We start from the raw sequence: 15,558 nt of genomic DNA on the forward strand, positions 1-15,558 counted from the left end.
CAAGTGATTAGTTGAACTTGAATCTAAATTCAATAAAATAAACTGTGTGAGTCTAACTACAAAAAAAAGAAATATCTGAATACATTTATAGCAAGTACTGACATTAAACTTGTAATTTAAAAACTTTCCACAGGGGCGCCTGGGTGGCGCAGTCGGTTAAGCGTCCGACTTCAGCCAGGTCACGATCTCGCGGTCCGTGAGTTCGAGCCCTGCGTCAGGCTCTGGGCTGATGGCTCGGAGCCTGGAGCCTGTTTCCGATTCTGTGTCTCCCTCTCTCTCTGCCCCTCCCCCGTTCATGCTCTGTCTCTCTCTGTCCCAAAAATAAATAAAAAACGTTGAAAAAAAAATTAAAAAAAAAAAATAAAAACTTTCCACAAAGAAAAAGTCTAATACTATTTCACTCGAAAACTCATTACAATGTCTGTATTACAGCTTTGTGAATTTTATTCACTGCAGAATCAAACGGTGGACTAGAAATACTAAAGTTCCAGTGTCAACAACTCAATGTCCCTCAAAGGCTTCCGCTGTCAAATTCAAATGAATTGTTTTATATGCCAGCAGTTTCAAAATCATGCTCCATTTACCTTGCTTTTATATCTGAGTCATGTCTTTCTCTAGTATTTTCCGATTTTATCATTTCTCAAATTTTCTGACCTCTCAATTTTACCATGTGTTCTACTGAAACCCTTCTGCCTGAAGTTCCTTTTCTTTTCCAAACTGGGGTCTTTGCTCTCTAGACTAACTACTGTCTAAAGACACTCCTTCACTGAGTTCTTAGGTTGGAGTCTAACCTAGATCTTTGGTTTTCCACCTTCGTTTTGTTAAAAGAATATCATCAAGTACCTTCCTAAGAAAGTGGATACGAGAAAAATGTTCTGAATTCTTGTATTCCTGGGGTGCCTGGCTGGCTCAGTTGGTTAAGCATCTAACTCTTGATTTCGGCTCGGGTCATGATCTCACTCACGGTTGGTGGGTCCAAGCCTTATATCCCACTTTGCACTGACAGTGCAGAGCCTGCTTGGGATTCTCTCTTGCTCCTTCTCTCTGCCCCTCTCCTGTTTGCATGCATGCTCTCTCTCTCTCTCAAAATAGATAAAAAAAAAAAGTGAATTCTTGTATTGCTGAAAATGTTTTATTCTGCCTGAATAATTAATAAAACTGCTACAAACAGAATTCTAGGTTAAAATTATGTGCCCTTAGAACTTTGAAGACACTGCTCTACTAGCTTCTACCTGCTAGATTTCTGAAAAGAAATGTGGTCTTTCTGATTTTCTGTTCCTTTAGACTTGCTTTTTTTCCCCTCTGAAATCTTTCAGAATCTTCTCTTCATGATTGGTATATTGAAATTTCACACTCACATGTCTAGGTGTGGGTCCTTGACACTCCATGAGGTCATACTATATGAGACTTCTGCTTCCCTTTAGCTCTGGAAATTTTTTTAATGTTTGTTTATTTTTGAGAGAGACAGAGTATGAGCAGGGGAAGAGGAGGGGTAGAAAGAGAGGGAGACACAGAATTTGAAGCAGGCTCCAGGCTCTGAGCTGTCAGCACAGAGCCCGACATGGGGCTTGAACTTGCGAGCCATGAAATCATGACCTGAGCTAAAGTTGGGCAATTAACCAACTGAGCCACCCAGGTGCCCCGGAAATTTTCTTAAATTATGTCTGTGATAACTTCTTTCCTTTTTTCTATGATCTTTCTGTAACTTCTATTAAATGGACAGATTGCTGGATAGATCAATGAACAGACAGGTGATAAGTCAAATATATTAAAATGTTAATGGTAGAGTCTAGGTGGTGGGTATATGAGTTTTCATTATAAATTATTTCAGCATTACAGTAAGCTTAAAAATTTGAAGAACAAAATACTAAGGAAAAAACACAGGTGATGCTTTCCCTGTTTGTCATTTTAACTCCTACATTTTCTAGTCAATGAGCTCCTACAGGAACGGAATGGTAAACAGTGAAATGTTAAGTAAAAACCATGCAAATGCCTAATCTGGAGAACTTTACTTTTATTCTCACACTTACATAATAAATTTACTTTCGTATGTGCTAGGTGAAATCTTAAATCTATAGGCTTTTTTTTTTTTTTTGCAATGTTTCAGCAGCTTATTTATTTTGAGAGAGTGCGAGAGCGCAAGAGCACACGTGCACGAACAGGGGAGAGGCAGACAGAGAACCCCAAGCAGGTTCCACGCTGTCAGCTCACAGTCTGACTTGAGGCTTGATCCCAAGAACCTTGAGATCATGACCTGAACTGATATCAAGAGGTGGACACTTAACCAACTGAGCCACCCAGGTACCCCCTTAAATCTACAGCCAAGAACTACCAAACTCTTGAACACGAGACATAGAATGGCAAATAAAAATATATAGGAGCGACTGGGTGGCTCAGTCAGTTGAGCATCCGACTTCAGCTCAGGTCATGATATTGTGGTTCACGAGTTTGAGCCCCACATCAGGCTCTGTGCTAAAAGCTCAGAGCCTATAGCCTGCTAAGGATTCTGTGTCTCCCATTCTCTCTCTGCCCCCTCCCCTACTCACTCTCTCAAAAATAAACATTAAAAATTTTTTAAAAACATGTAACAAAAAATATCTGTGCTGAATCTGTCACTGTTCATAGTACAACAAGAGAACATAGTTCAACAAAAGCCAATTACAAATAAACTTTGAAATGTGGAAAAGACCACCTAAGAATTTTGCACCTTCTGAATCAATTATTTCACTCACAAAATCTTTGTCTCTCAACCATTTCGACAGATATACTGAAAATGGATTTTATTTTCCTTTCTCCACTATGATAGTAGGTATTCTTGGTGAAAATCTGAATTTCAAAGACTTTGGGGGAATAGAAATGGGAGGGAAGAGTTACAGTGACTGAAGAAATCTTCTTTAAACTTTAATTTTTTTTTTTTTAACGTTTATTTATTTTTGAGACAGAGAGAGACAGAGCATGAACGGGGGAGGGTCAGAGAGAGGGAGACACAGAATCCAAAACAGGCTCCAGGTTCTGAGCGGTCAGCACAGAGCCTGACGCAGGGCTCGAACTCACGGACCACGAGATCATGACCTGAGCCGAAGTCAGCCGCTTAACCGACTAAGCCACCCAGGCGCCCCTTCTTTAACCTTTAAAAGCAAATAACACAACTAATCTTTACCCACTAGAAGCTCACAATATAAAATGTCTGAAATCAGAGAGGATGGAAAAATAGACTCATCTCTATATCATTCTGCATATCTTATTTCACTTTATTACAGGTCTATATTTGTGTTTTCACAAAAGCAAAACATTAATTTGATTTCTAAAACTAAGGTCAGACAGGCATAATCAAATATTCTGTCAGGATTTTTTCTGTCACAAATATTAATGCCCAGAAAAAAAAACAACAAATAGACTTTAGAGACACCTACTGGCTTAGTATGATAAACACTCTTTAAGGTATTAGGGGCTCAGAACTCTTATTTCCAATTAAGTTACCAATTCAACAAACATATTTAAGTAATACAATAAATGACAACTTTATACTTCCATAGATAGCAATATCATTCCTCTAAAGATTTAAATTAAGAATTACAAAATTTTGTAACGTTTACTTTGAAAAAGTACACATGCGGGGCGCCTGGGTGGCTCAGTCGGTTAAGCGTCCGACTTCAGCGCAGGTCACGATCTTGCGGAGCCTGGAGCCTGCTTCCGATTCTGTGTCTCCCTCTCTCTCCGCCCCTCCCCCGTTCATGCTCTGTCTCTCTCTGTCTCAAAAATAAATAAACATTAAAAAAAAAAAGTACACACGCACACAGGAGGAGAGAGACAGAGACAGAGACAGAGAGAGAGAGAGAGGGGATGGATGAATGGATGGATGGATGGATGGATGGATGGATGGATGGATGGATGAATGAATCCCAAGCAGGCTCTGAGATATCGGTGCAGAGCCCAATGCGGGGGCTTGATCCTAGGAACCATGAGATTGTGACCTAAGCTGAAAACAAGAGTCGGAAACGCAAATGACTGAGCCACCCAGACACCCCAAGGATTATAATTTTTGAGCCCAGACTGAATTACTATTACAGAATGGTCTAAAGAAATGAAGTTAACATTCCTCCCAGTGCTTAAAAATTCAAAGCTCGGGGCACCTGGGTGGCTCGACTTCGGCTCAGGTCATGATCTCACGGTCTGTGAGTTCAAGCCCTGTGTCCGGCTCTGTGCTGACCGCTCAGAGCCTGGAGCCTGTTTCAAATTCTGTGTCTCCCTCTCTCTCTGACCCTCCCCCGTTCATGCTCTCTCTCTGTCTCAAAAATAAATAAACGTTAAAAAAAAAAAAAAATTCAAAGCTCTTAGTATAATACCCAGTAAAACAGAATTCATCAGGTTGTGTACATATTAATGTATGATAAGTACTCACAAATTTCAGATATTGTCCATTTGACTAAGTTACATAGCAGTACACACACTGAAGCTACCCCATAACAAAAGATGCAGTTTTTCTTGAAGAATCTTTAGCCTTTGAATATCTTTTCAGTGAAAAATTTCTGTGAAACTATAATAGTAATCAAAATAAATATGAAAATACAATTTTATAGATATTTACTTTATGCTATAAAAACTTCAAGGGTAGGGGGTGCCTGGGTGGCTCAATCAGTTAAGTGTCTGACTTCAGCTCAGGTCATGATCTAAGAGTTCATGAGTTTGAGCCCCACATCCAGCTCTATGCTATCAATGCAGAACCTGCTTTGAATCTTCTGTCCTTGTTTCACTCTGCCCCTCATCTGCTCATGTTCTGTCTCTCTCTCAAAAATGAATAAACATTAAAAAACAAAACAAAAAATTCAACGGTAAAGCTAATCAAACTATGTATATAAATACCAAAGGATAAATGCATAAAATAAAATGTAATCATGGAGAATTATGAAGAAAAATTAATAGTAGCTATAAGACACTGAACAGAGATGAGAAAAGATCAGAATAGGACAGGATGAAAATAACTGGATTCCAGTCTTAGTTCTGCTATTGCCTGCATGACCTTGGGTAAATAATTGAACCACTGTGCCTAAGTTTCCTCATCTGTAAAAGAGATAATACTTGCCCTATCTTTTTCAGTGTTGTTACGAAGGCCCGATGAGAATATATATGAAAGGGATGGGATTTCAAAGTTAAAGTGCTATATAAGGGATTATTAGGTTACTACTTCATTTCTGTTAAGCCAGTAAAATCACCTTTATGTCATTAAGGTTAAAAAACAAAACAAAACTAAAAGTATGATTTGAAATCACACTCTCTTATCATTATAAAAGAATCTTGTCTGTGTTCTGTGCTGGCAGCCCAGAGCCTGCTTGGGATTTTGGATCTCCCTCTCTTGATGCCCCTCCCCCATTATGTGGTCTCTCTCTCTCTCAAAACAAACTTAAAAAAAAAAAAAACAAAAAAAAGAATCTTGCCTGTGATTAGTCAACTAACAGATTATACACGCTTAGAGCCTAATTAACATGGCTTTAATATTTGAGGAATAAAGTTTTTCTATTTGAAAGTAAAACAAGTGTATTATGGAAAATGCAGAAACTTCAGAAAATTGAGGCAAAAATAAAAATAGCTCACATTCTTACCATCCAGAAATAACATATTTTAGTATAGTTATTCTGTGCATGTGTTATACATAAATACACACATTTTTAAAAACACAAATCAACCATGTATATATACACTTAGACATTTTATTAGCCTGCTTTCTTATATCATGAACATGTCAATGAATATTTTTTGAAACTCTTTTTATGGTTACAAACTAATGAATATATTTCTAAGGCATGAGATCATAATTTCTAGAAAGATAAGGTACATACCACTGACTGCTGGTGGGAACGCAAACTTATCAATTTGGCAGTACTCGTATCATACCATGAAATTGCGATTTCCTTGACAGAAAATCCCAATTTATGCAAGGAGGCATATATATAGTTAACTAATGCAGTCACCTCTGGAAAGGGGGCCAGGATGACACAATGAGGGATGAAAGGAGGAACACTGCCACCTTTCACTGTATATCCTTTTGTACTATTCCCACTAATGCCTCATATAAGCAGTACTTACCAGAATTTTATCAGCTTTGGCTTCACTAATCCCCTTAATATTTATTAGTTCCTTTTTTGGTGCATAGGCAACAGCCTCCACAGTATGGAACCCAGCTTCTTCCAATTTCTTCACATCATTGGCATTTATGCCACATTGCTGCAAGTGAAAACCATGGATAAATTTAAGCTTCAGTTCCCTCATCTGTCTAATATGGATATTGGCCCTACCCATTTCAGAGCTATTTTGAAGAACTGTGATATTATATGCAAAAGCTGTGAAAAGTATGCTCTACATATCAGGTATTTAATAACAAACTATTTTTCATTCATTTCTTTTCGTTCTGAAAAGAAATTTCTTTTTTTAATTTTTTTTTTTTTTTACGTTTATTTTTGAGACAGAGAGAGACAGAGCATGAACAGGGGAGGGGCAGACAGAGAGGGAGACACAGAATCGGAAGCAGGCTCCAGGCTCCGAGCCATCAGCCCAGAGCCCGACACGGGGCTCGAACTCAGAGTCTGTGAGATCATGACCTGAGCTGAAGTTGGACGCTTAACCGACCAAGCCACCCAGGCGCCCCTGAAAAGAAATTTTTAAACTAGTACTATCCTACGTACATATTCTCATCATGAAACGGGACCAAACCAGTAACTCCCAGGCACTGGGTATAAGCCCGCAACTCTCAAACTTTTATGACTGGGACTCTAAATGAACCCTAAGACCCTGGGTCCTAAAAAGCCACCTTAAAATCGGTGTTTTCCAATGTTTTCTACGTCAAGCACATATAAAAAATGATTGACAGGAAAGCTCTGATCTAACAACTGACCTTAAAAATGGGAAAAACAGTATGTAAGCCAATTTGACAATAAATTCTATTCATTAAAAAGGGAGGGGGATTACTTTTGGTTGGGGACTCCTATACCACTTCTCAAAACAAACCACCCAAAGGCACCTCTTCCTCCCTATATTACAAAGTTAGCTTTAGTTTTATTAGTCACCAAAACCATGACTTCTGAGACAATATCGGTTAATGGCAGAATATGCATGTATTTGCAGGTCAGGGAAGGTTTGAGAGAGGGGAGAGAATATTATCTGTCCATAGAAACAAGCTCTACTAATATTTAAGCAATAAGCAAAACCCATGTGTGGGTATAAGGATGCTCATGGTAACAAAAGTTGACTCTGAACCCTGTAATGTTTAACACAAACCTATTTAAATTAACTTCTGGAGTCTTGAAGCTTAGCTGGGGATGACAGGAATATATGTAAAGAGAAGAATGAAGGCTTTCTTTGCTTTCCCTCCTACTTCTTTCAGCCTATGTCAGCTGCACTCACACCGGGGCCTCTGCACAATGGGAAGAAATAGTACAAGGCCGCAGCTCTGGTACTTGATGCTCTTGTGCAGTCCTGAATTGGAGCTTGGCTCTTATACCTTAATGACCACAAGTGCTTCTCTCTGATCATGACAGCTGTCTTGCTAGTAACTTCAGCAGATACGGGTCAATGGAGAGACAATGGTCCTCTCTTTTCCCTGCAGAGCTGGCCCAGGCCACTGTAATTCCCTGGATAGCAATTTCATATGTAGTATAAACATCACAGAGACTCCATCATGGGACCCATAGACTCCTTAGGTTTTGACAACCCAACTCTGAGAAAGAAAAATGATAAAGTAGAAGAATTCTTAACAAAAGAGATCTGGCCAGACATGCTTAGCAACCATGTTAAGCTTTCCACAGGATCCTTGACAGTATTTCTAAAAACTCCAATTTAGGTCTTGGCCTTAGGCAATAAACCAATGGTTCATGTAAAACCTGTGATTTCTCCCAACAGGTAGAAGACACTAATCCTGCATTATAATCTCAAAATTAGCAACAAAGCACATACCTCTAATCGAGATATAGGTTGTGGGCCAAAGCTCTCTTCTTCCACTGAAGTATCTGCATTTGCTTCAAGCTGCATTTGCATAGCCATTACTCAGCATTCAATACTGAAAAATACAGACGGCCAGAGAGTACAGAACTGTAAACTTAGTTTTGCAATAAATCTCTGAAGAATTATTTGTTAGGCTTTTGGTCTAATCACTGACCTACCCACGGCAGGAAAACGAACATATATTTCATCACCCTTTCCCTTCCACCTAGCTAGTTGTATCAAAAAGAGTTTAGGAGGAGCCAGAACTAGTCTGCTTCATAACGATGCACAGCTTAACTAGACCAACTATATCCCCAGCTCCCCTGCTTCATAGGTAGGAAGGTAGGGGCCGAATCTTATTCCATTGTTCCCTTCCAGCAAGTAGGGATTGGGGGTGGTGGGACAGGAGTGAAACGAAGGTACAGAATGACTATCCATAAGCCAGTGATAAGACAGTGCACTGAAATGAGAGACATACTTCCCATCTTAGCCAAGGATAACTTGTAGTCACATATTCTGCTTATAATAGGAATGTATGAAATTTGAAATTTAAATATCACCATTTTAATCATTCCAGACTTCAGTGAATGCCTAAGTGAATAAATAACATTCAAGTACCCTGCTCAGTCTGAAATCTTCCATATGAGCAATAGGCCTATACCTAGTCAGGTTATTATGATAAAAGAGTTAAGATTGCTCAGGTTGAAAAGAACTGAGAACAAAAATTTTTCATGATCTTCAGAGGTGTTAGTAAGAGTGAAAAGTCTTAATGTTCACAAGAATAAATGAACTTAAATCACACCAAAACAATCTGGACAATTTAAATCAGGATTAATTTAACTCAAAGGATAACACATATGAAATCTCCATTCTTCAAGAATGGACAAAAGACCATTTGTTCTTTTTCCTTTATTTATTTATGTATTTATTTATTTACTTACTGTTTTTATTTATTTTTGAGACAGAGAGAGACAGAGCATGAGCAGGGGAGGGGCAGAAAGAGAGGGAGACACAGAATCCAAAGCAGGCTCCAGGCTCTGAGCTGCCAGCACAGAGCCCGACGTGGGGCCCAAACTCACGGAGTGGGAGATCATGACCTGAGCTGAAGTTGGACGCTTAACCGACTGAGCCACCCGGGTGTCCCTCTTTTTCCTTTTTTTAAAATTGAAATATAGTTAACATACAGTGTTACATCAGTTTCAAGTATACAACATAGTGATCTGACAACTCTATACTATGCTAAGCTCACCACAGGTATAGCTACCATCTGACACCATACAACACTATTATAATACCACTGACTATATTCCCTACGCTGTACCTTTTATTCCTGTGATTTATTCCATAACTAGAAGCCTGCACCTCCCATTCACCTTCATCCATTTTGCCTATCCTACTCCTCCCTTCTGGGAGCCATCAATTTGTTCTCTGTATTTATGGGTCTGTTTCTGCTTTTTGTTTATTTTTGTTTTTTAGATCCCACATATAAATGAAATCATAGCATACTTGTCTTTCTCTGTAGGACTTATTTCATTCAGCATAGTACCCTTTAGGTCCCCCCATATTGCTGCAAACGGAAGATCTTCTTAAAGTCTGAGTAATATTCCACTGTGTGTGTGTGTGCGCGCGCGTGTGTGTATACATATACACACACACACGCGCGCGCACACACATATACATACTACATCCACTTTATCCATTCATGTATGGATGGACACTTGGGTTGCTTCCATATCTTGGCTATTGCAAATAATGCTGCAATAAACATTGGGGTGCATATTTTTTCAAGTTAGTAGGGTTTTTTTGTTTTGTTTTCTTTGGGTAAATACCCAGTAGTAGAATTACTGAATCATATGGCATTTGTATTTTCAATTTTTGAGGAACCGCTATACTGTTTTCCACAGTATCTGCACTAATTTACATTCCTACCAACAGGGCAGGAGGGTTCCTTTTTCTCCACATCCTCACCAACACTTGTTGCTATTATTTTTTAAGATTTTATTTTTAAGCAATCTCTACACCTAACGTGGGGCTCGAATTAACAACTGTGAGAACAAAAGTTACATGCTCCCCTGACTGAGCCTGCCAGGCTCCCCTATTTCTTTTCTTCCTTTTTAAGTTTATTTTGAGAGGGAGAGACAGAGCAAGTGCAAGCAGAGGGGGGCAGAGAAAGAGAAAATACTAAGCAGCCTCTGCACTGTCAGTGCAGAGCTAGAAGTGGGGCTCAATCCCACCAACAGTGAGATCATACCCTAAGCCAAAATCAAGAGTCAGATGAGTCCCTCTTATGTTTTTAATTTTAGCCATTCTGACATACTGTATCATTGTGGTTTTGATTTGCATTTCCCTGATTAGTCATTTGAGCACATTTTCATGTGTGTTTGCCATATGTATGTCTTCTTTTGAGATGACCATTTATTCTTTCTAATGTTTATTTTTGAGAGGGAGAGACAGAGACAGAGAGAGAGAGAGAGAGAGAGAGAGCGAGCAAGCAGGGGAGGGGCAGAGAGAGGAGACACAGAACCTGAAGCAGGCTCCTGGCTCTGTGCTGATAGCACACAAACCATGAGATCATGACCTGGGCTAAAGTCAGAAGCTTAACCCACTGAGCCACCCAGGTGCCCCAGCGGAGATGACCATTTGTTCTTGATTATTTCAGGTGCAGATCTCTTAGATGGCAGGTTCAGCATAATGTGTATCTATGATAATGCTAAATATCAGAATCACCTGAATGCAAACATTCATAATTTATGAAAAAGATGAAACTGCAGAGTAATAAAGGATGGTCTTTTCCTTTTTTCAGGTTTATTCATTTATTTTGAAAGAGAGCTCACAAGTAGGGGAGGGGAAGAGAGGGAGGGACAGAGAGAAACCCAAGCAGGCCTCATGCCCAACATGGAGCTCAAAGTGGGACTTACAACTGTGAGATCAGGACCTGAGCTGAAATCAAGAGTGGGATGCTTATGGGGCACTTGGGTGGCTCAGTTGGTTAAGCATCCGACTTTGGCTCAGGTCATGATCTCATGGTTCGTGGGTTCAAACCCCACGTCAGGCTCTGTGTTGACAGCTCAGATTCTGTGTCTCCCTCTCTCTCTGCACCCCCCGTTTGCACTCTCTCTCACTCTCAAAAATAAACAAACATTAAAAAAAATTAAAAACCAACCAACAAAAAAAGAGTGGGATGCTTAACTGACTGAGCCACCCAGGTGCTACAAGAGTCCAATGCTTAACTGACTGAGCCACACAAGTGCCCCAGGATGGACTTTTCAATAAACAGTGCTGGGTTAATGGGAGAGCCTTACAGAATAAGAAAAACACATACTCAATTTCCAATTTGATTATAGATCTTCATGTAAGAGGTAAAACAAAGCTTTTGGAATACAGGCAGATATCTTCATGACTTTGGGATAAGGATTTCTTAAAATTTATTTTTATTTTTGAAAGAGCAAAAGTGAGGGAGGGGCAAAGGGAGGGGGACAGAGGATCTGAAGTGGGCTTTGTGCTGACAGCAGCGAGCCGGATGTGGGGCTTGAACTCACAAACTGTGAGATCATGACCTGATCCTAAGTCCTAAGTCTTTCTAAGAAAGAAAGAAAGAAAGAAATGAAAAGTCATGGGCCCCTGGTGGCTGAGTCAGTTAAGTTTCAGACTCTTGATTTCAGCTCAGGTCACAATCTCACAGTTTGGGAGATCAAGCCCGCGTCGGGATTCTCTTGGAATCCTCTCTCTGCCCCATTCCTACTCTCTCTGTCTCAATATAAATAAACGTCTAAAAAAAAAAAAAAGTCAGGGGTGCCTGTGTGGTTCAGTCAGTTAAGCTTTGGACTCTTGATCTCAGCTCAGGTCATGATCTCATGCCTCCATGAGATCAAGCATGGAACCTGTTTAGGATTCTCTTTCTCTCTCCCCCTCCCTCGCTCACATGCATATATGCATGTGCTCTCTCTCAAATAAAATAAACTAAAAAAGAAAAGAAAAAGAAAATGTAAAGTCAAACTATAGTTAGGGGACAAAATATTTACCACCTATACAACCAAGAACTGATCGTTAGAATACATAAAGAACTTCAAATCAGCAAGACAGACAACCCAATAGAAAAAGACAAGATATCTGAACAAGCACTTCACGAAAGAAGATATCCAAATGGCCAATAAACATAGGAACTAATGCTTAATCTTATTAATAATCAGGAAAATTAAAATCCAAACCATGAGATATTAGTATATGGCACCAGAATAGGTAAGATTAAATAGACTGAAAATATCAAGAGTTGGCAAGCATGTGAAACAACTAAACACTCCTACACTACTGGTTTGAATGTAAATTGGTACAACTTTAGAAAACTAACATTAAATGTGAAAGCTGAATATAGAAAATGCTATGAACCAGGAATTTCAATACTCTGTACTAATCAACTAAAAAGCATACATGCGTGCACCAAAATGTACACAGGAAATGTTCTCAGCAGCCTTTCTCATTAAAATAGCCCCAAACTGGGGCACCTGGGTGGCTCAGTCGGTTAGGCATCCGACTTCCGCTCAGGTCATGACCTCAAAGCTCCTGAGTTGGAGCCCCTACTACGGCTGTCTGTTGTCAGCAGGAGCCTGGAGTCTGCTTCAGATTCTGTGTGTGTGTCTCTCTCTCTGTCTAAAATAAACATTAATTTTTTTAATTATAAAAAGAAAAAGCAAAAGCCAAAAACTGGAAACAACCCAAATGTACACCATGGGCAGAATGAATAAGGAATTCAATATAGCAACAGGAAAGAACTATTGCCTTATGCAAACATATATATAAACCGATAGAATGTTGAGGAAAACCAGACAAAAATATAAACAGCATTACTCATAAAAAATTCAAACAGGCAAATTTAGTTAATGGTATTAAAAGTCAATATAGTGGTTACCTTTGAAGAGAAAAGGAGACACACTAGAGGGGTAACAGGAAAGGCTTTGGGGTGCTGACAACATTCTAGCTATTGACCTGAGTGGTGACTACACACGTATATACTTTTTGAAATAATTCACAGAGCTGTGTACACTTTGGATTTGTGCATTCTTCGATAAGCATGTTACACTTCACCTTACAAGGTAAAAAACCTCACTACAGACCATTCCCTAGGCATCACGTGAACGGCCTTCCATTAGGTAATGAAAACACCTTTTTGGAAACTGGAGGCTGGTACTTTGTAAGGAAAATACGGTATCATGGAAAGAGGACTGACCAGAGATCCGGAACCGCTGGCCCGGACAGAAACAGCTGTGACATTTAATCACTACACCTCTCTGGATCTCGGCTTTCTTGCCCCCCCCCCAACCCTCCCCATAAAAATGGGTGTTAGAAACAAAGGCCTCTAAAAGGTCCCCCACCCCCAGCTCTGGAGCCTGGGGGTCCGCCACCATTTTCGCCACAACAAGCTCTGACGGTGGGTTGGGCCCGGGCATGCCCCTGCTCCACCCCGCCAACTCCGCTTTCTCACTTGGCCCCACGAGCCCGCCAGGCCCGGGGCCGGCTACTGTCGGGACTTACCCTGAGGCAAAAAGGAACCGAGTCCGCGCCTAACACCCTCACCCTGGTACGCAGCGCTCCTCGCTCCCACTGGCTGCGCGCCCCGACTTCTGTCCGCTGGCTCGGTCCGCGCCCGGCCGGGACGGACTCCAGACCCCTTCGCTTCCTGCCCACTTCTCTACTCCCTTGTTCCGGCCTTCTGCACACAACCCAGGCGAAACTCAGCTCCCAACTGCGTCCCTCCGGGTGCGTCTCCGCTCTCCTCAGATCTCGGTTTCAGGCCACTGCGCGCGCGGAGCACTGCAACTTTCGGAGATCCCGCCAAATTCTCGGGCTGGGTCACGCCAGCGTCAACGTAACGTCTCCCCGCCCTCCTCGGCTCTGCCTTCCAGCCCCTTCGGACGCTGCTTCCGATCCTAGAGATGAGCCTAGAGAACTTAACCTTGCATGATGTTATGAACTTCCCTCTTCCATTTACCTCTGAAAACGAACTCAAAGTTTGGGAGTCGCCCCCTTCTTTTCTTTTACCAGACCGGGGACTACAACTCCCAGGAGGTAGTGGGGTTGTCCGGAGACTCCATCTCCCAGTATGCACCGCCGGCGCACGCCTGTTTTAGTGCCTCAGCCCCTCTAGGGAGAAGCCTGGTCCCAGAAAGCCATTCTTGATTTGCTTGTGAAGTATCTAAACCTGAGCGTTAGGCGCTTGAGATTGCTCTGAACTTCTGACTCAGATTCCCGGAGCCTGGCGTTTTCCAGGCCCCTGGAGGTGGTGCGGCTGAGGATGCTCGAGTGGACAGGTGGAAGTGGAAAACTAAGCTAGCGAAGGGAAGAAAAATGGCTGAAATGTTAGTCAAGCCTTGGTATTTTACTGGAGATTTGCAAGACTCCAGAGGAAGGAGGCATTGGTTTTGAGAAGATAAACTTTATTTTGGTTTACTGGAAAGATTGACCTGTGATTCTGGTTTTAAAGAGTGAATGGAGTTTCCTGGACCAAGAAGAGGAGATGAAAGACAGAAGCAAGGATATCAATCTGGGCGTGGAAATCAACGACATGGTCAAGGAATAGTATTGTATGGTGAGGGAAGAAAAGTATCGTGGAGTCGCTGATACTGGAAAGTTAACGTTTAGTTCGGGTTATGAGGGAACTTAAGGACATGTCTGGAACTTTTTGGTCTTTATTCTTTAGTTGATGAGGAAGTCATTTAAAGTTTTTGAGCAGACGAGTCCTATGTTGTTTTTCTTCCTGTCCCCCCCCCCACACACACACTACTACTTTATTTATATCTGTTTTCCCCCCCACTACTAGTTTATATTTGTGGAGTGCTTTAAAGTTCATAAAGTTTTTATTTAATCCTCTCATCATTGTGGCAGTGAAGGAGAGATTTTAGGGAAGTAAGGACAGCAAAAACTGTTAGCTCTTGCAATATTTCAGACAAGTGATGAAGTCTTGCTTGAGTTGGAGCAATGACAGACTCAAGAAGCATTCTGGAGATAGAATCAACCTAACTATGTGATTACAGATAGTACCTGGAGATAGTAGTGAAGTGCCTTCCATACCAGAGATACCCACCTTTACCTCTCATTCTTCACACATCTTCCTTAGAACATCTGCAAACCCACAGCCCCTCTTGGCTGAATGAAATAATATGTGACTTTGACCTTTCATTAAAATCCAATTCCTGTGGCTGTGTGGATGTCAAACCAGAGAAACCCCATCTGTAGAAAGATTAAGAAATTGAGAGACTGAGAAAGTAAGACAGAAACAATTCTGAAATCTGACCACTTTCCAGATATTTCCAACTTCTCAGGGTCCCAGAAGCACTATGAGATACTTCTACATTCCAATAAATGTCCCTTCCATTTCTTCTGCTTAAACCAGTTTGAGTAGTTTTCTGTTTCTTTCTTCCAAGACAACCCACTACACACTTAGAAATAAGAAAGCTAGATTTATTGCTAACAGTTTAAGCAATCCATGTGAATATTTATAAATGTGTGATTGAAAAGTTTTGGGTAGGGGCGCCTGGGTGGCTCAGTCGGTTGAGTAACCAACTTTGGCTCAGGTCATGATCTCACGGT

The 15,558-nt window shown here is 40.9% G+C and overlaps 1 protein-coding gene across 3 annotated transcripts in view; it reads right to left on the bottom strand.

The window, feature by feature from the left end:
• The window catches only part of RAD51 (RAD51 recombinase), a 33,903-nt gene extending 19,871 nt beyond the window's left edge, over nt 1-14,032 (bottom strand). The window contains exons 1-3 of one of the 3 annotated variants that reach the window (XM_015537363.2): nt 13,961-14,032; nt 7,948-8,050; nt 6,085-6,222 (exon numbers count right to left, since the gene is read on the bottom strand). In XM_015537363.2, coding sequence (XP_015392849.1) covers nt 6,085-6,222; nt 7,948-8,034 — 225 coding nt within the window. In that variant the 5' untranslated portion in view covers nt 8,035-8,050; nt 13,961-14,032. Of the gene's footprint in view, nt 1-6,084; nt 6,223-7,947; nt 8,051-13,503; nt 13,897-13,960 lie in introns of those variants that run through there. The other 2 variants (XM_042989139.1, XM_007081664.3) reach the window with 2 other exon arrangements.
• Nucleotides 14,033-15,558: the final 1,526 nt, after the last annotated feature.

Source organism: Panthera tigris, chromosome B3 (assembly GCF_018350195.1).
Source record: "Panthera tigris isolate Pti1 chromosome B3, P.tigris_Pti1_mat1.1, whole genome shotgun sequence".
NCBI lineage: Eukaryota > Metazoa > Chordata > Mammalia > Carnivora > Felidae > Panthera > Panthera tigris.